Source organism: Diplotaxodon limnothrissa, linkage group LG15, assembly GCF_057381915.1.
Source record: "Diplotaxodon limnothrissa isolate DT_005_m linkage group LG15, D_limnothrissa_male_GT1.1, whole genome shotgun sequence".
NCBI lineage: Eukaryota > Metazoa > Chordata > Actinopteri > Cichliformes > Cichlidae > Diplotaxodon > Diplotaxodon limnothrissa.
This window is the reverse complement of record NC_140610.1, coordinates 35,714,825-35,734,515: the sequence shown is the minus strand read 5'-3', so window position 1 is coordinate 35,734,515 and position 19,691 is coordinate 35,714,825. Positions and strand designations below refer to the sequence as shown.

At 38.8% G+C, this 19,691-nt stretch overlaps 1 protein-coding gene across 1 annotated transcript in view; it reads left to right on the top strand.

Moving 5' to 3' along the window:
- LOC146617881 (E3 ubiquitin-protein ligase rnf213-alpha-like) overlaps positions 1–19,691 on the top strand; it is a 65,224-nt gene that overhangs the window by 31,062 nt on the left and 14,471 nt on the right. The window contains exons 28-49 of the mRNA XM_085371787.1: positions 134–3,694; positions 4,290–4,420; positions 5,898–5,993; positions 6,094–6,215; positions 6,430–6,543; positions 6,647–6,696; positions 7,221–7,371; positions 8,349–8,484; positions 8,719–8,904; positions 9,819–9,943; positions 10,049–10,209; positions 10,774–10,974; positions 11,130–11,317; positions 12,479–12,599; positions 12,961–13,061; positions 13,164–13,343; positions 14,195–14,340; positions 14,541–14,643; positions 14,834–14,948; positions 15,500–15,704; positions 15,789–15,979; positions 19,444–19,575. Of these exons, the coding sequence (XP_085227913.1) occupies positions 134–3,694; positions 4,290–4,420; positions 5,898–5,993; positions 6,094–6,215; positions 6,430–6,543; positions 6,647–6,696; positions 7,221–7,371; positions 8,349–8,484; positions 8,719–8,904; positions 9,819–9,943; positions 10,049–10,209; positions 10,774–10,974; positions 11,130–11,317; positions 12,479–12,599; positions 12,961–13,061; positions 13,164–13,343; positions 14,195–14,340; positions 14,541–14,643; positions 14,834–14,948; positions 15,500–15,704; positions 15,789–15,979; positions 19,444–19,575 (6,516 nt within the window). The remainder of the gene's footprint in view (positions 1–133; positions 3,695–4,289; positions 4,421–5,897; positions 5,994–6,093; positions 6,216–6,429; positions 6,544–6,646; positions 6,697–7,220; positions 7,372–8,348; positions 8,485–8,718; positions 8,905–9,818; positions 9,944–10,048; positions 10,210–10,773; positions 10,975–11,129; positions 11,318–12,478; positions 12,600–12,960; positions 13,062–13,163; positions 13,344–14,194; positions 14,341–14,540; positions 14,644–14,833; positions 14,949–15,499; positions 15,705–15,788; positions 15,980–19,443; positions 19,576–19,691) is intronic.

Below are 19,691 nucleotides of genomic sequence, written 5' to 3'. Positions count from 1 at the left end.
ATTTTACTGCTTGTACAGTTTATATACAGATAATTGCTGAACTTGCGATTTGCAGCTTGTAGGAGAAGATGATATTAAGATTGAGAATAGACCTGAATGTTCTAAACATAATTATATATTTATATACTTTTAGGGACGAAAGGAAAACTTTGCATTCTTGGATGTTTTCCCAAAGGTGTTTTGCCGTCCACCAAAAGAGGTTATGACTTTGGAAATGCAGAAAGAGCAAAATCCAGACATGGACTGTGATGACCCCCTCATGGATGATGAATGTTTCAGGAGTGAAGCTTATCAAAGACCATACCAGTACCTCACACGTTTTCACAACAATGACAGTCTTGACAACTTTACTTACCGAGGCATTGAAGGGACTCATGCAAAGTGTCTTCAGATACTCTTAATCAATTGTGGTATAATCGATCCATCATGGGCAGAGCTGCGTAACTTTGTCTGGTTTCTTAATCTTCAGTTGAAAGACTGTGAGAATTCAGTTTTCTGCAAATTTGAGTTGGTTGGAGACACTCTTTGTGGGTTCAAAAACTTTGTGGTTGAGTTCATGATCTTGATGTCCAAAGACTTTGCAACACCATCACTATGCATCACTGACCAGAGCCCAGGGAAGCAACACATTGACATCAGTGAACTAAAAGAAAAAGATTTAGCTCCATTCCTCATTAGAAAAAGGTGGGAATCAGAGCCACATCCATACATCTTTTTTAATGATGACCACACATCCATGACATTCATTGGATTTCACCTTAGGCCCAATGGCCAGAAAGGGGTTGATGCAGTAAATCCTTTGACAGAAGAAGTGATAAAGAAGAACATCATGACGCAACAGCTGTACAATGGCTTAGAACATCAGAGAGTTCCTTTCAATGCAGACTTTGATCAGCTTCCTAGAGCTGACAAGATTGAGCATCTGTGCAGTGTTCTTGGCGTCAAGTGGCCAACAGATCCCGATGTAACATATGAACTGACCACCGACAATATCCTCAAAATGATGGCAATTCATATGAGATTCAGGTGTGGCATTCCTGTTATCATAATGGGGGAGACAGGATGCGGTAAAACAAGGCTGATAAAATTTATGTGTGAACTAAGAAGATGTGGAGCACCAGCAGAAAACATGAAACTGGTCAAAGTTCATGGAGGAACTACGTCAGAAATGATTTATGAGAAAGTGAAGGAAGCTGAAACTCTTGCAAGGACCAATAAAGAGAATCATGATCTTGACTCAGTACTTTTCTTTGATGAGGCAAACACCACAGAAGCCATCAGTAGCATCAAGGAGATCCTTTGTGATAATTCAGTGCAGGGACAAGAGTTTTGCTCTAATACAGGCTTACAGATAATTGCAGCCTGCAACCCTTACAGAAAACATACAGACCAGATGATTGAGCGGCTGGAAGCATCAGGACTGGGCTACCGGGTTCGGGCTGAGGAGACTGAAGACAGACTTGGCTCCATCCCTCTCCGCCAGCTTGTGTATCGTGTTCATGTGTTACCACCCAGCATGATACCTCTTGTTTGGGATTTTGGACAGCTCAATGACACAACAGAGCAAATGTACATTGAACAAATAGTACAAAGACAGGTGAAGGCCACCGCGATTGACGTGAGCAATATCCCAACAATAATTAAAGTGTTATCGTCATCGCAAAAGTTCATGAGGGATAGGAAAGATGAATGTAGCTTCGTCAGTCTGAGAGATGTTGAACGTTGCATGCAAGTATTTCTGTGGTTTTACAACAATCACCCAATGTTTGCTGAAGCTCTAAAAGCCTTTTTACAGCAGCAATCACACAGACAAAAAATACTACCTGCTAGTGACAGAGTAATCTGGTCACTCTTGATGGCTACTGGAGTGTGCTATCAGTCCTGTTTGGAGAGCAAAAACAAATATCTGAAAACTATCAGCCAAATTCTTCCTGAGTATAAACCACAGAGAATAATGCAGGAAATTCAACTCATGCAGGACCTCCTGCTCAATGGTGTACCCATGGCTGAGACAATAGCCAGAAATGAGGCTTTGAAAGAGAACTTTTTCATGATGGTGGTCTGCATTGAGCTGAGAATTCCCCTTTTTATTGTTGGAAAACCAGGAAGCTCCAAATCACTATCTAAAACTCTAGTTGCGGACGCAATGCAGGGTCCTACATCACATTCTGACCTCTACAAAAAGCTCAAGCAAATACATCTGGTGTCTTTCCAGTGTAGCCCTCATTCAACTCCTGAAGGAATCATCAATACATTCAAGCAATGTGCCCGCTTTCAAGAAAGCAAAAACCTGGATGAATATATTTCAGTAGTTGTTCTTGATGAGATTGGATTGGCTGAGGATTCCCCGAAAATGCCACTGAAAGCACTGCACCCATTACTGGAAGAGGGTTGTGTTGATGATGAGCCAAAACCTCATAAAAGGGTTGGGTTCATTGGAATTTCCAACTGGGCACTGGATCCTGCCAAGATGAATCGTGGAATTTTTGTGTCCCGTGGAGATTTAAATAAACAAGAGCTCATCAAAAGTGCCACAGGAATCTGCTCCTCTGATCAACATGTTCTTGAAAAGATTAATCGTCTCTTTGAGCCATTTGCAAAAGCATATATGACAATATGCAAGAAAGGCAAAGGATTTTTTGGTCTGCGAGATTTCTACAGTCTGATAAAAATGTTATTTTCAATTACCAAAACGTCTAATAAGCGTCCTACTGCAGATCAGATCACCGGAGCAGTCCTGCGAAACTTTAGCGGAAAAGATGATGTTGATGTAATTGACACATTCAGCAGAGAAGTCGGAACTGACTTTTCTAATACTAATATCACAACTATTGATATGGTTGAGCAAAGCATCTGTCCAGCTTCCAAAATGGAGGAAAGTCGTTACCTTTTAGTACTCACAAAAAACTTTGCTGCTCTTCAGATTCTCCAAAAGATATTCTGCTCTCATCAAATTCGCCCAGAGATAATCTTTGGGTCAAGTTTCCCAAAGGATCAGGAATACACACAGATTTGCAGGAACATAAACCGTGTCAAAGTGTGCATGGAGACAGGACAGACAGTTGTGCTTCTCAACCTTCAAAATCTGTATGAAAGTCTGTACGATGCTCTAAATCAGTACTATGTGACCCTCGGAGGTCAAAATTATGTTGATCTTGGATTAGGAACACATCGTGTGAAATGCAGAGTTCACCAAAACTTCAGGCTCATCGTCATTGAAGAGAAGGAAGTGGTTTATGAGCAGTTTCCAATACCACTCATTAACAGGTTGGAGAAACACTACCTTGACATCAACACTGTCCTCACAGAGGAACAGAAGATCATTGCCAGACAACTGGAGGAATGGGTTAATGATTTTGTCTCCTTAAGTAGTTACTCCTCAGAAAAGGAGTATGATCCAAGTGATGTGTTCATCGGCTACCACTCAGACACTTGTTCCTCTGTGGTCATGCAAGTAACAGAGCGTGAGAGTACTAAGACTGATGCTCAGGTCACTCTGAACCAAGCCAAAGACATTCTGCTCAACTGTGCCACTCTGGACTCAGTGGTTCGTTTGGAAAAATCCAAACTGCCTGATGAGGAACGAGAGCATTTAATGCAAGAGTTTGTTAAAGAAGCAATGCACAGTTCACTGGGAGACTACATTGTGTATCACACCCAGCAGCCTGAACAGTCACACTTCTTATTCACTGAGGTAATTTTTTTTGTTTGCTTTCAAATATTACACAGCAACCGAATAACTTTGTAACTTGTTTAAACCAAGTATTGATAATCTGTCTTGAATTCTAGGCCCGTTGAAACTGCTATAATTTTTAGTTCAAAAGAAGGAATATTAAGTGTCATTATGGGCATATGTTGGGTGTTGATGTCAGGTTGATGTCAGGACTCTTTATTTGCACTGAGAGTAAGTTTTTAAAGAAAAATATGTTCTTCATATTACAACTAGTTTTTACTTAATATACTCTTAATTTCTCACACTATTTCTGCTAACGGTTTTTCAAGTTTGCTTTTTCATTCTTTCATATTATCATGGAAAGTAGAAGCACTAGTTAAGATTTTTTTAAGGCTTCAGTATAATTCTTATTTGGTTTTGTTAAAAGACAGTTAGAATTTCACGTGGCTAACTAAATGTGAGGAAAACCTGATACTGTGTATAAACAATACCAAATAGTTTGTGGAATGCTTTATTAATTACATATAATGACACATGAAGGAGACATGAAAATACACAAAATGTGGCTTGTCTTTTTTTGTCATTTTGTCATTCTTGGTTCTTTTCTATTCTCAAGGTTACAACCTTTTCCAGGCTGCTCACTGCAACAGACACTCAACAGCTGCAGAACCAGATACAGCTGGATGCTGTACAGCTGCTATCACTCCAGCAGTTTGATACTGAGTACTCTTTCCTCAAGAAAATCAGGTATGCATTCATAATATAAATAAATAAATCATCTGCTGGTGTTCATTTTAATTAAACTGATCACCTGTCTTTTTTTTTACACCCTTGTGCTTTTATATCTTGTGATCTTTCTTATTATAATCAATTAAAATTAATGGTGTCTATTAGGGGTGCAACGATACATAACATTCAAGGTTCGGTTCGGTTCGATACTTTGGTGTCACGGTTTGATATTTTTTCGATACAAGAAAATGTTCATGCTTTTTTAATTTGTCATTTATTAAAATTAGAAATATATATTTTAACTCAAACGTACAGTTTTTAAATTTAATGTTGCTGAAACAACAAAGGGATAAAATAATAAATATATCTGATCGAGAAATACTCATCTTTGGAAAAGAGAGTTTATTAAAGAGAAATGGCTTTTTCAAAAAATAAAAGCTATACTATACGCTTCTTCTGGGCTATATTCTCAGCAACATGTTAAACATATCAGGTCCCCATAAGGAGAATCATGTGCTAACGGCTGTCTAAATGACTCGGGTAAAAGTTTGTAGCATGCGTGCTTGTTGTTTTTGTCTGCTTCCACTTGCCTTTGCACTAGGATGATGTTGGAGTAAATGTGCAGTCATATTCGTTGTGTTCCCACTAGTGCTGTCAGCGTTAATCTCTTTGAAATGACGTTAAAGCCACAACACGGCAAATCTCCGTTAACGAGCTACCACGGATCGCCCCGTGCGTGGGGCTGGACGGCGTCAACGAGCTAACTGTGCTAACGCAGTAGTTCCCACCCAACCGGTCGCAGCAGATGGCCGCCCCTCCCTGAGCCTGGTTCTGCCGGAGGTTTCTTCCTGTTAAAAGGGAGTTTTTCCTTCCCACTGTCGCCAAAGTGCTTGCTCATAGGGGGTCATATGATTGTTGGGTTTTTCTCTGTATCTATGAAGTGCCTTGAGGCGACTTTTGTTGTGATTTGGCGCTATATAAATAAAATTGAATTGAATTGAATTGAATGTAATTGAGCATTGCGTGGCGCATCCGACATACTGTTTTACTTTTGTCCGTGACGCGCTTAACTTCAGGGTCATACTTCACATGAAGACCAAAATAGTTCCAAAGGCCACATCTGAATGAGGGTGGGGGAGGTTCAATTTCCCATGTTGCAAGGAGAGCTTAACTTCTGTCTTGCTAGCTTGCGCTGCACTCAGTGGATCTGCGCTCGACAGTGCAGCCTAGGCGGAGTAGTCGAACGCAGATCCACTGAGCTCTCAACACAGACAGCATCGTCAGAAGAAAAGTTGATCAAATAAATTAAAAAATTTGTATTGTTCGATACATATGTGTAGCAAACCGAAAGCACTGTATCAAACAGTTCAATATCGATACGAGTATTGTTGCACCCCTAGTGTCTATTATAGTGAGTAGATGTATGGATCCACATACCACTTAGTTATTGTTGTGTTTATTCAAATATATGTTTTAATATATGTCTCAATACTAGGGAATTTCTGGGCTCAACACTTGCAGACAAAGTGCTTATTATCCAAGCGGAGTATGATGAAGGCTCCCACAGAAGGAATATTCTTTCTTCAGCCAAGTGAGCAGGAAGATCATCCGATAATGACTTTTATTTAATTTGCTAACATTAGTGCAAAATTTCTAATTTTCTCTTTTACTTTCTTGTTTGAATTTCAAAGATATTCATGCTTCAATGAAATAAACAAGTATGACACTACTGATGACATGAAGACGTTTGTGTACTTTGTCATCAAGCTACCTCGAATGGAGGGTGGGACGACCTATGTTGGTTTTCAAGGCGGTTAGTCCTGCCACACACAGACACACACACACACAGACAAACAAAGGTTTTATTTCATGTCAGCAAATTTGTGATGTTTTAATGTTAATATATATTTTAATAAACATGTTTCATGTTTAATGTGTTATGTAACACATTAAACGTCAACATCAAAAAATTGAGTGTTCACAGAGGACAACAGTTAACTGTGTCTTTCTTATTCATACCTTTTCAGGTCCTTGGAGATCTGTTCACATCGATGATCTCAGAAGATCAAAAGAGTTTGTTTCAGATGTTCTTTCTTTGAAAAACCAACGCATCAGTGATCTTTTTGAAGATCCACCTGAGGGTAAATCACCAATTTTTTTTTTCCTGTGGAATATTTTGTATACTACTACTAATAATAATAATAATAATAATAATAATAATAATAATAATTCTTTTTTTCCAAGCCATGGAGACAGAAGATTACACCGGTGTACCACAAATAGCTGAATCCACTGTAAGTGTTATTTACCACATTTAAACCTTGATAGAATATCGGTATTTCCACACGACCAAAGGACAGTTTATTCATCTCTGAGAAGGTTTAATATTTATTACCACTTTCCCTCTTTTACATTTATTGTCTTCTTTTTTCAGTACTTTTAATCAGTGGTACCAGGCTTATTCAGTGTAACTACTAAACATATTTGTCAGTGCTGAAATAGATAAAATCAAATCCAATCCAATATCCAGTGATGATATTTAAAATATTACAATGATATCAATATGGGAAAAAAAATTGAATTTTTTTTTTAATGTTTTTTTGAATTCAAACAGCTGCATCTGTCAGAAAATCTTTGATTCTGAGTTATGTAAGACAGTCTCACTGGTTGACTAATATATCCCACCCACTTGACAGTTACTCTTCTGAGAATGCTGTGATAGCAGTAAGCAGTGGTTTAAATGTTGTGTGTGTTAATCATTACTATTCATTTTCTTATTAATAATAATTCACAATTATTTTGTAATAATTTTTTTCAGGTTTTGGAAGATGTATTTGATACTACAGATCTGGTGAGAAGTTGTGTGCAGAGTGCAGTGAGCATGCTGAGAGATGAAGTGGACAGTGGAGAATTTAGCACCAAGAGGGTTGAAAATCTGCTCACTCTTCTGGATGGAAATTATACTCAAGGTAGAAAATAATGATGTAAATGTAACAAAACAAATTTCCCACGTGTGGGACTAATAAGGGTTATCTTATCTTATCTTATCTTAACACCCGTCCCACATTCTATTGAGAGGGGTCCTGGGTTCCTCTTGTTACTTACTACTGATACTCCCTTTTTGATGCTTGTGACATGAAATGTGCAATAAAATAGACTATATGGAAATGAACCACAGACAAGCAGGTCAATTATAAATTCAACTCCACTTTAGTAATGATTAGCTCCAATAACACAAAAGGTAAGGTATCTAATATCAACTGTAACCAAATAATTAAATAATATGGTGGGCCCACACACACTCTCACCAACACACACACCTTAACTGCAACAGTCTTTCTGTATTAACAAACACCTTGTTGCAGGCCTGAGTCGTGGCTCGGGTGCGTTGGGACCTAAAACAACATGGCCGCTTCACTTGTTGCCAAGCACTAAAATAAAAGCACGTGCAAACAACAGTACTCATGGCTCCAGGCAGTTCAAGGGGCTAGTCGGGGAAACTGGGTCAAGGCCACCAGCAAGGCACAGCAGCAGCACTCACAGTTGCTGTATTCACATATTCTCACGTTAACACATAAGAAAAACAGAAGGGACCTCTCTGGCCTGCCAGCAAAGACCTCTGTGTCCTCCTACTGAATTAAATAACCCTGCTAAATGCCGATTTGCATACTGTTACATACTCTGTCAGCAATATTAACATTTGCTAAATACATGAGTACAGAGCAGGACATGAGCTAAGCAAACATACTAGGCTAAGTTAGCGGCTAATCGCAGCTAACAGTCAGCCCGTTTTACATGGCAACTTAAGACACAAGTTTCAAACAAAACTCACAGATTCATATTTACCTCGCAGTAGGGTCAGTGTTATGGACAGCTACAATGAAACTGCAGCCAAAATGCATTTTGATGAAAAAATGTGATGACATAAATTCATTTTGTTTTCAAGGAGTGTTTGCAGAAATTGTGAGGAAGCGTCTTCACTCACTGTTAAAGGATTATGAGGTCAACATCCCCAATCCAAAAAGCTGGGTCCTGAATGAGGCATCTAATGTCATTTCTCTTCAAGAAGGAGGGACATTTCTGTAAGTTTCTGTAACATTTGCCTCATGCCATACCTTTTTTTTTTTTTGCCGGGGGGGGGGGGGTGTATTTCATTAAATCACTTATTCATCATTTATTGAAATACATTTTATGTCAAATGTAAAATACGCAACTCCAAACAAGACACAACAGTTACTTGTCTCACCTGTAACCCTGGGTTGATATCAGCAGATGTCAGGCTGATTTTATGAAAGTTGCATGAATATTTCTTTCAGACACACACTGTGGAGGAAAATCCAAGCGGTTGTCACTCCACTTCTGGCCTACTTGGTCTCAATCATTGACCGAGACTGCAATATGGACCTTCTCTTGGATGATGAAGAAGATATCAGGAATCTCTGGCTTGAAATTTTTGGGAACAAAGAGATGCTCAGTGTGCCGTATGTGAGGGTGGAAAACAAGTAGGTATCTTTTGGTTATGGTATTTGCTCATATCAGATTGGACCCCTTTGCCTTCAGAACTGCCTAATTCTTGTGCATATTGATATGATAGCATCACACAGTTGATGAAAATTTGTTGGTTGCACATCTCTGATGTCAATCTCCCACATCTATTGGATTGAAATTTGGTAACTGTGGAGGTCATTTGAGTGCAGAGAATTCTTTCTCATGCTCAAGAAACCAGTTTGTGATGATTTGATCTTTGTGACATAGTGCAAAGCAGCCATCAGATGGGTACACTGTCATCACAAAGGAATGAACATTGTCACCTGTAATACGTAGGCTATGGTCTTTAAATTACATGTAGTTGGTACTAAGGGGCCCATGGTTTGGCCAAAGGATATCTCCCACACCATTACACCAGCAGCAGCTGGAACTATTGATACAAAGTAGGATGGATCCATAAGGGTGCAATAGAAGAATTTGACACTCTCCAGCTTTGGCAAGTTCATACAAATGGTAGCCTCACTTTCTTGTTCTTAGCTAACAGGAATTGTATCCAGTGTTGTCTTCTGCAGCTTTAGAAGCCCACCTGCTTTAAGATTTGATGTGTTTGTGTTCAGAGATGCAACCCTAGCAATGATTATGTTTTAAAATACCAATTGATGATCAGGTTGTTTTGTCTAAATGCACTGAGTTACTGTCTTTGGCTGATTAGAAAGTTAATGAGCAGCTGAACAATTGTAACTAATTAAGTAGCTGGTCAGTGTATTCAGTGCAAATTGTGTGACTTTGGGGTTTTGTAAGGGACAGTCTTTTTAAATGATCAGTGGTAAAATTACTCTTGTCAAAGTGGTTAATTTTCTGGCACATCATCTATTTAAAAATAGCATTTGTAAAAAAAAATTTAATCTTGGCCCTCTTACTTTTACAGAGTATTAATGGTACAAAGCCACATCACAGGTGGCCACACCATGTGCTGCCGCATGCCATTCAGTTGGTGGATCAAAGACTTCCTAGATGGGCTCATGATGCAAGCAAGACAATCAAAACATCAAAGTAAATATGCCTTGAAGTTGTGCTTTAATTGTTAGTTTAAACCTTTTTTTAAATTGAATCCTAATATATTAATGGAACTATTACCTTTTTAAATTTTTCTTACAGAGCATTCGTTTGGGGATTTCCATGATTTGTTCTTGAAAACTCCACTTGGCACTTACATGGCAAAAAATGTGAATGAAAAATTGAAAAAAGAATTTTTCAAAAAGTACCTGCAGGATTTTGTTTCCATGACCATGAAAGTGGCATCAGATGAAAAATTAGAGGTGAGATGAATGAAGGAAAATGCACAATAACTGTCTCCATTAGTACAATGTGACTTTTCATTTCCTCAAATATACGGTAGGCTTGCTTCATGTTTTCTTGAAAATGCTTATGTTCGATTAATGTTACCTTTGGTTTGAGGTAAATCCCACTACCCAACAACATAAAATCCAATAAGAAGAAAAAAATCACTGCGCAAACTTTTCTCAGTTGTCACAACCGTCCAGTTTACTACACTCTAATATAGTGGAGCAATTAGGAGTAGCTAAATCTTTTCATCAAAGTACTGGTAAAAACGAATCATTAAAGGTAACTTTAAAGGTTCAAATATAAGTTTGCTGGAATGAGTGTGGAAGTATTATAATGCATAGCAACAATGTGGAGCAGATCAAAGCAATGCTTTGTTAATTACACTTTGTATTTGATGCTTTACATGGCTCAGAGTGGGACATAATCATTCGGAATTTTTTCAATCAAAATAATACATTAAATGTAATGCCAGTTTAAGTTGCTAATATTCCAAACAAATATTGTGTCAGTAATCTACTTGGGCCTTTACTCCTCAGCTACTTTGTCAGGCCATGGCCAGCTGTGTTGACGAAATACAGAGACAAAAACGAGATGATGAGCTTTCTCTACCGCTCATCCACATTGCCTATCATTTTTGCCAAAGCCGTCTTCAGAACCTTTCACGGATGATTTCTCTACACACTGAAATGGTTTCACCTTTGCAAAGAAACCAGCAAATTAGACGTTGTCCTGAAATGGTAAGTGTATTTCTTCATTCCTGGTGCTCTGAGAATTTATTTATAAAATTGCCTTTAGGGTGTGGATATTTTTAACAATCATAGAACTATTCAAAGGATATTATAAATATTAGAAAACTGCTTAATCACTTACAAACTGTTTTGTTCTGCTGTAGGTTTTGGATGTCTATGCAGCCACGGCATGTGTTGAAAGCTTGGAACCTTGTAATTTAGAGAGTGATATCCGCTGCCAGCATTGGCTGAGGAAGGTGAAGAAAGTGCAGGCTTCACTGGAATTGATTTGCTCTCAAAATAATCTTCAACAATATGGTGAGCACTGCAAGAAAGTACTCCGTGACGTCAGGTAAGATACTGATGCAGTGAAAGTAGAATTTTGTTGCCCAGTTCTCTCTAGTGTTGACTGAAAGAAACTGCGAAAGATTTTTGTAGTTATTTATTGTTATGACTTAAAGTTATGGGGATTTTTTAATGCAGTATATTCTTATTTTAGCAAAGATGTAGCACACCTATTTAAACATAAGATCTGGGACATTAAAGTGTCAACTTATGCTTCCCCCCATTGCTAACCAACATGTTTAGTAAATCCTAGCACAGGTGTAAAATGCTGACTTTGATAGTGCTGTAGGGGTGGGTGATATAGCCCTAAAGTTATGTCAAAACATTATAAGAAATATAATAATGATATTTCTGATGATATAGAAACAAAAAACTGAACTTTTTTTTTGTGTGATTGCAGCTTGCGGGCAGCAACATGTATTAGTGCAAACAAAATAAAGGGCATTGTCCTCTTTTCCAATGAGCTGCTGTCAATGATGGCACAATCTCATTTTAAGTGTGAATATATTGCCAGTATAAATGACCCAGTATAAGTCAAATGTAAGCACAAAAGTAGCCTATGTAATATCTTCCTGGAAATTCTAAGTATGTAATAACCACTAGTACTAGTTGAACACTAACTGTAACTCAACTCAACTGTGTAATTCTACAATGCTGCACAGTATCATCACATAATAAAACTGAAAATTATTTTCTATTTGGGACATTGTATGTTGGGTCAAGCTTTTCAGCCAACTTCTTGTCCTGCTTTACCACTATGTGACCACAGCATAAGTTTCCATCCACCGCTGGCTCTTCCTGATAATTAGCAAGTGTAGCTTGTTGAGTCAGTTGTTTACATTTGGGTGGCACATCAACAGCTACTAGTGTCTCCTTCTTCATAGTCTTCCATATTTTGTACTCTGCTTTGTTATTGGTCATTTAAGTAGCTCCATGTTTTTTACTCAATTGTCTTTAGAGGCTGGCACGGAGCTCAGTCGTGCCTAAGCTTATCTTGTTGTTTGAAGCATAAATATTTTATATCACATAAAAATGACCAGGATGATATGACACAGCTCATATCATTAGTCTATCATTAGTATATATATATATATATATATATATATATATACATACATATATAATCAAGAACATACTAACTTTGATCATGGTCTGTAATATTTTGCAGTCATGGTTGGAAGCGCATCTACATCCTCTCGTTGTTTGTGGAACATTTGATGCTGGGTTTCCAAAATGAAGACAATCAGCTCAGGACACTGGTCCTGAACCACATTAAAACCCTTAGTAGAGTAAGTGTGTTTGTGTATATGTGTGTGTTTGTTTTTAGTTTATGTTTTGTTTTGTTTTAAATCAAAGGTCACAGTCACACCTAGTCAAATAACTAATCATTATTCAGCGCAAATTGTTTGATTTAGGTTTAATTTACAAAATGAAAAGACCTCTGTATTCTCCAATACATCAGCAATTTCGCCTACGCAAGATGATGGAGGCACTCTTTTTGTCTGTAACCTGTCCATATTGCACAGAAGTCTGTTTTAATGAGACAAAGCACCTTAGTTGGGCATAAGATTTTTTTGTTCTTCTGTCTTAAATAAATTAATATAATGATTATAATTACTGTGTTCTTTATTATTTTAACCTATGTTTAAGGCTGTGGAGACAAACTCGGATGTAAAGTCTACACAGGCTTTTGAAGCAGTAGTTGAAGTCCTGAAGTCCTGTAAACAGGGGGCAACTAATCAGATTTTCAGGTAAAGCCTTGTCTTGCTTTAAGCTGGCCTTTAAATGAATTTATATGAAATATGGAAGAATTTAAAGGTAATTTGATTGATGTTGGTTGCATTTTCCTGAAGGTTTGGAGGTGAATGTGGGGTGTGCATGAGAGAGCCTCTAGAACCAGTGGGGCTGCCATGCTATCACATCTACTGCTTAACGTGTATCAAGGAAAGCCTTGATGCAGGACAGGCGTTCTGTCCCACCTGCCGCCAACAATTACCAGATGACTTCCAGCCACATGTTTCTGAAGACACAAGGTGAGATTGTTTATTTGTGTAAATAGCTGATAACGCATGTGTAAACATTCACAGGAATTGGCTGTTTTTCACATTCATAACTATACAGCTGCTTTATATTACAACCTTCTCAGAAATACCTTAAACAGCTTTAAACTTAAAGAGTATTTGCAAAGTTTTTCAATCTTAAGGCTTCAGCAAAGGTTCAATCCAGAGTGCTGACATGATACGTGTTACAGGCTTATCCTACTAGAGTATTTGAAGGAATTACCTAAATGATAATAAGTAGATATGCAAAACATCACACAGGTGGAACCTACTACTGTCTGTATGCGTCAGGGTAACAAGATCGGCTCCTTTTGCACCTTCCCTGGTTCAACTGTTATGGCAGGATTGCCATATTTGCCTTTATGAAATATAGTTACAGGCTGCCACTTATAATCGATGTGTCACCCATTCATTCTACAACATTTTCAAATATAGAAGACGTACAGTGGCTTGTTGCTTAGCACTTTTGCCTCACAGCAACATGGTCATGGGGTCAAACCTGGGTAAGGTTGTTCTTTGTTGAGGTTGCATATTTGACCTGTGCTTGTGAAGGTTTTCTCTGGGAGCTCAGGTTTCTTCTGCCTTGAAAATAAAAGCTAAGTTAATGCTATGTCATCCCAGGACACTCTTGCAAAAGAGAGTCTCAATCTCAAGAGTTTCACTTTATAATTAAAAATATTGTTTTGTAGTGTGCATAAAACACAGTATCAGTAAGCACATTGAGATCCTGAGAGAGAATCAGTTCTGGGGAATCAGGTTACAAAGCTTAACGTTTGGCATAGTGCATATACATTATGCTTAATTTACATTTTGTATCTCTCCAGAGCATCTATCAAGAAAAATGCAGGATTCAGGCAACGTTGCAACAGTTTCTTTATTGATCTGCTCTCTACTATGTGCTTCAAGGACAATACACCTCCAGATGGAGGTGTCATCGCACACCTTTTTTCCTACCTGATGACGGAGACAGGTACCACTTTGGGGGTTTTTCACCTTCTTCTCTAAAGAATCTGGAATCCAGGGATAATTTCTCATGTGATCACTACAACCATAAATAATATAAATCATTTTCTTCCAGATTTCAAAAATTACAAAAAAGTGATCAAAATCTGCTAGAATAAATTACTATTGGTCTTTTTTAATGTTAACTTTAGATTATTTTCCAAACAGATCAGAAAGAGATTCACACCAAAGCTTTATCACCTTTTGACGAGTCTCCAGATAAAAACCCAGTTGTGCGATCTGTAATTCTCAAACTGCTACTGAAATTCAGGTAGGCATCCTACTGTAAATATGTCACTGTACAATTACTCTTAGTCTGAATTAACATAGATGTTTCAATGTTTTGAGCAGTGTTGAAAAGTTTCTCAGCATTGGGAATTTTGCATGTTTAGTGATAAAATGTGTGAAAAGACTTGAACTTGTTTACCTTACCCCCTATGATTGACCTAACTGTGTTTCAGCTTTGAAGAGGTCATGAAATATTTGCAGCAGCATTTGTCATCTGTTGAAGAAAGCAGATTTGTTGATGATGTGGATAAAACAGAGCTCTATGCCTTATACATCAACTGTTTGGAGGTAAAACTAGAAAGAAAACCTTTGGAAATTGCATTTAATAGTGTTACATTACACAAATAAACTGATGAGAAGAAGGTTTCTCCTTTTTAGGAATAAAAAAGGATTTATAAAGACTTTTTATTTTATTTTTCTAAAGCAAGTGGTAACTAAAGAATAACCACAACCTTTTAGGGAGCATGTATTATTCTCCAAAAACAAAAGTCTCTAAAAGGACATCTGAAATTCTGTTTTCTACTGTTTGGTCTTTTTTTTACTTATAGTTGTGAACATGAACGTGAAACCCACTAACATAATGTAAATATTCTCCTTCTGGAATGAAACTTAAACTAGTGATCAGCAGAAGGAGGAGTCCTCTGTGCTGGATTTAATGTAAATGTAAAAGTAGTTTCAGTATACAGGAGTTGTTTATGTATTCTCAAACATATGTAGTTATCCAGCTATATCTGAACAGGGCACAGTTTGAATACCAGCAGTATGACAAAGTCCTTGGTTTTTTTGCTTGTTGCTGATAGACGTCAGATGAAGTGACAGTTAACTGGTGATATTTGCAGGACTCCATCTGGGAGAAAATGCCTCAGGAGGGCAACAAAGCTGCAGAGTTACAGTGTTTCATTAATGAAACACAGTTCCTGCAGTCCTTTTTGGCTGAAGTCACTTCTGCTCCAGCAACAGTCTCTATTCAACACCTCCAGCATATTGCCCGACTGCGTGTGACCCTCATCATGGCTTCCCAGCTCATCAGTGATAGACTGTCAGGTGAGATATAACTTCACTACTGCATTGCGCTACTATAGTTTCCAGTGCTTAGGAACTAAAACAACCAGTCTGTCATTGTTGCAGGCAACCATGTCCCAGATGGAGCAGAAGATTTTCTAAACATGGTGATAAAGCTCTGTGAGGACAGTGGGAATAACTGGTACCGTGTTTACCTCATCCGCAAGCTCAGCGAATCACAGGGTGTTGAGTACGTTCAAACAATGGTGAAACAACCTGAGTTCTTCTGGCTTTTCCCTGAAGAGATACATCAGCAGGTACTTCAACAGTCATGAGTTATTTTACTGGCAAAAATATGAGTCAAAAAATAAATTCATGTACTTTTCTCCAGAGTATGAAATTACATCAAAAGTTATTTCATAGCACTTTATTATATAAGGTAAAGACCATACAACATTTTAGACAGAAGTGTAAGCCGTAGTATCAGGTGAATGATAAGAGGTAGAAACGTTTATACTGGGTTGTTGTTGGGAGGGGGATGGAAAAATACTAAAGGACAGTCATTGGAGTAATGGCGGGGCTGTGTCTCAATATGTGTACTTGTGTGTTCCTCCGTTCTCGTGAACTTGTGATATGTCATCTGTCGGAGACCAAGTACTGTTCCAATTCAAAGTACGCATCAAGCTGAGAACGATAAAAATTTCCAGATGTGCTCTCGCTCCTTCCGTTTTATCGAGCATGCATTGGTTATGACTTGTGTGGACTTGGTACAGCCAAATATCCCAGAATGCGTTTCATCCAAAACTCAAACACTAAAAACTTTTAAATACTACTCTTTCTGCATCACAAAATAAACTTTTAAGTTATTTTCAGGAGAGAATGTAGCTCTGTAAACTTCAAATATCTGCTTGATTTATCAAAACATCACATATTTGCAAAAGTGCTCTGACATTTTCTGAGACGTTTGTTACACACCAGCTTGATAGCAGACCGGGAGGTCAAGGTTAGAGATGGCACGATACCACTTTTTTATGTCCGATACCAATACCGATATTATAAATTTGGATATCGGCCGATACCGTAATGAATCCGATATAGTGTGTTTTTTAATCAATAAAACTGTTGTTGTTTTTTAAATATCTTGCTGCCTTTTGTATAAGTTCATACTCAAGTTTTAAAAAAAAAAAAACACTAAAGCTATTCTGTTACACCTGTATGCAAAAAATACACTACACCCAAAATATTTCATGGTTCAGCAATACTGATCAATCTAACAAACATAAACCTACTCCATCCTCCCTATTCTGGTATTTTAAAGAGTAAGCAACTTAACTAATAGGGTTATAAACTCCCAGCAAAAAAAAAAAAATAGGGAACCACCCCCCACCTCATAATGCTTAATCGACGTAATCAACTTTAATTTGATGCAGTGTGAAAAGAAATGCACAGAAATAAATTATTTTTCAAGAATAATTAAATAGATTCAACATCTTTCTTCAACTGAATTACAGACTGCACAGATGGTACCTTCCCAAAGGAAAAAGTACTACAGCTTACTAGGGTATATTAGACTTAATAGTTACTATATACAGTAATGGACTTCTATACATTTTATATCAAATTAAAACTTTGGGTATAAGATTCAGATAATTATTTATTAAAAGCTACACATTTTAAATGAGAATAAGAAAGAAAAGTATGTCTTTGTGCCCCCTTTTTCCTGTTAATGCCCTATCGGCCCCCCTGGCTAAACTTTGCTAGATCCGCCCCTGCACAGTTACCAGCTATCAGCTGCATAGAAAAAGATCCTGGTGTTGAAAGTAATATTAAATAAATTCTAACAACAGATTATCAAGCTTAAACGTGCTGCTGTTGTTCAGCCGCTGGTTTCCTCTTTCAGGCGAAGTGGGCGATAAACAAACAAGAGAGACGGACTCGCGACAGAAAAGCCAATCAGCTGATCATTAAGCAGTTTCAATTGAAGTAGCAGCAGGAGAGGGAGGGAGAGAGAAGAGGCAGTCGCTCCATATATCGGTTGTTAAGTTTAACGCGGGAATGCTTTACAAACATTCAGAGATGAACTTACACACTTGCTTTACTTCTCTCTGGTATAACTTTCTCGGAGATGAGATGCCCGTTTGGTAGCGAGGCTACAAATGCTCAACCAGACCACCACAGGCAGTGGCGGCCCTAGCCTGTTTGGCGCCCTGGGCGAACACTCCCCCCCCCCCACACACACACACACACACACAGAACATACACTCAACAAAAATATAAACGCAACACCTTTGTTACTGCTCCCATTCCCCATGGGATGGACGTAGAGACCTAAAATTCATTCCAGATACACAATATAACCATCCCTCCCAAACAGTGGTCACAAATCAGTCCAAATGTGTGGTAGTGGGCACATCTGCCATATTGAGATAATCCATCCCACCTCACAGGTGTGCCACATCAGGATGCTGATCTGACATCATGAGTAGTGCACAGGTGTACCTCAGACTGCCCACAACAAAAGGCCACCCTGGAATGTGCAGTTTTGTCTCACAGCAAAATGCCACAGATGCCACAAGCAATGAGGGAGCGTGCAATTAGCATGCTGACAGCAGGAATGTCAACCAGATCTGTCGCCCGTGCATTGAATGTTCATTTCTCAACCATAAGCCGTCTCCACAGGCGTTTCAGAGAATATGGCAGCACATCCAACCGGCCTCACAACCGCAGACCTCGTGTAACCACACCAGCCCAGGACCTCCACATCCAGCAGGTTCACCTCCAAGATCGTCTGAGACCAGCCACCCAGACAGCTGCTGGAACAATTGGTTTGCACAACCAAACAATTTCTGCACAAACTGTCAGAAACCGTCTCAGGGACGCTCAACTGCATGCCCGTCGTCCTCATCGGGGTCTTGACCTGACTCCAGCTCGTCGCCGTAACAGACTTGTGTGGGCAAATGCTCACATTCGATGGCGTCTGGCACGTTGGAGAGGTGTGCGCTTCACGGATGAATCATGGTTCACATTGTTCAGGGCAGATGGCAGCTGAGAATGTCCCAGTTCTTGCATGGCCAGCATACTCACCGGACATGTCACCCATTGAGCATGTTCGGGATGTGCTTGACCGGCGTATACGACAGCGTGTACCAGTTCCCACGAATATCCAACAACCTCGCACAGCCATTGAAGTGGAGTGGACCAACATTCCACAGGCCACAATTGACAATCTGATAGACTCCATGCGACGATGTGTTGCACTGCATGAGGCAAATGGTGGTCACACCAGATACTGACCGGTTCTGGGTCCCCAGACCCCCAATAGCGCAAAAAACTGCACATTCCAGGGTGGCCTTTTGTTGTGGGCAGTCTGAGGTACACCTGTGCACTACTCATGATGTCAGATCAGCATCCTGATGTGGCACACCTGTGAGGTGGGATGGATTATCTCAATATAGCAGATGTGCCCACTACCACACATTTGGACTGATTTGTGACCACTGTTTGGGAGGGATGGTTATATTGTGTATCTGGAATGAATTTTAGGTCTCTACGTCCATCCCATGGGGAATGGGAGCAGTAACAAAGGTGTTGCGTTTATATTTTTGTTGAGTGTATTAAAGATTGTACATCAACCCTTTTGATTGTAGCTTTTTATTTACAAACACTGAAACAAACCATGGTGTACAACTTATGCCAGTTATCTAACTAATTCATAGTCACCAGAATAACTCAGGTCTAATTTATGTACTTAAACACATTTGCTTTGTAATTTCATTCACAGTGTCAAAAGAATGAAGATGGAGGCCTGATGGACCAGTATCTTGTGTATGGAGAGGAGTACAAGGCTGTGAGAGATGCAGTTGCCAAGGCACTAGTAGACGGCAACATCGAGCAGATAGAAGAAGTCTGTGAGGTATTTCTGTCCTGTAATAAATATATTACGGACACTCCTTCATGTTTCATCTACCTATTACTGTTATATTGTTTTGATGAAACCGTGGGTGGGTAGTTTATTGAAACATTTCTCAT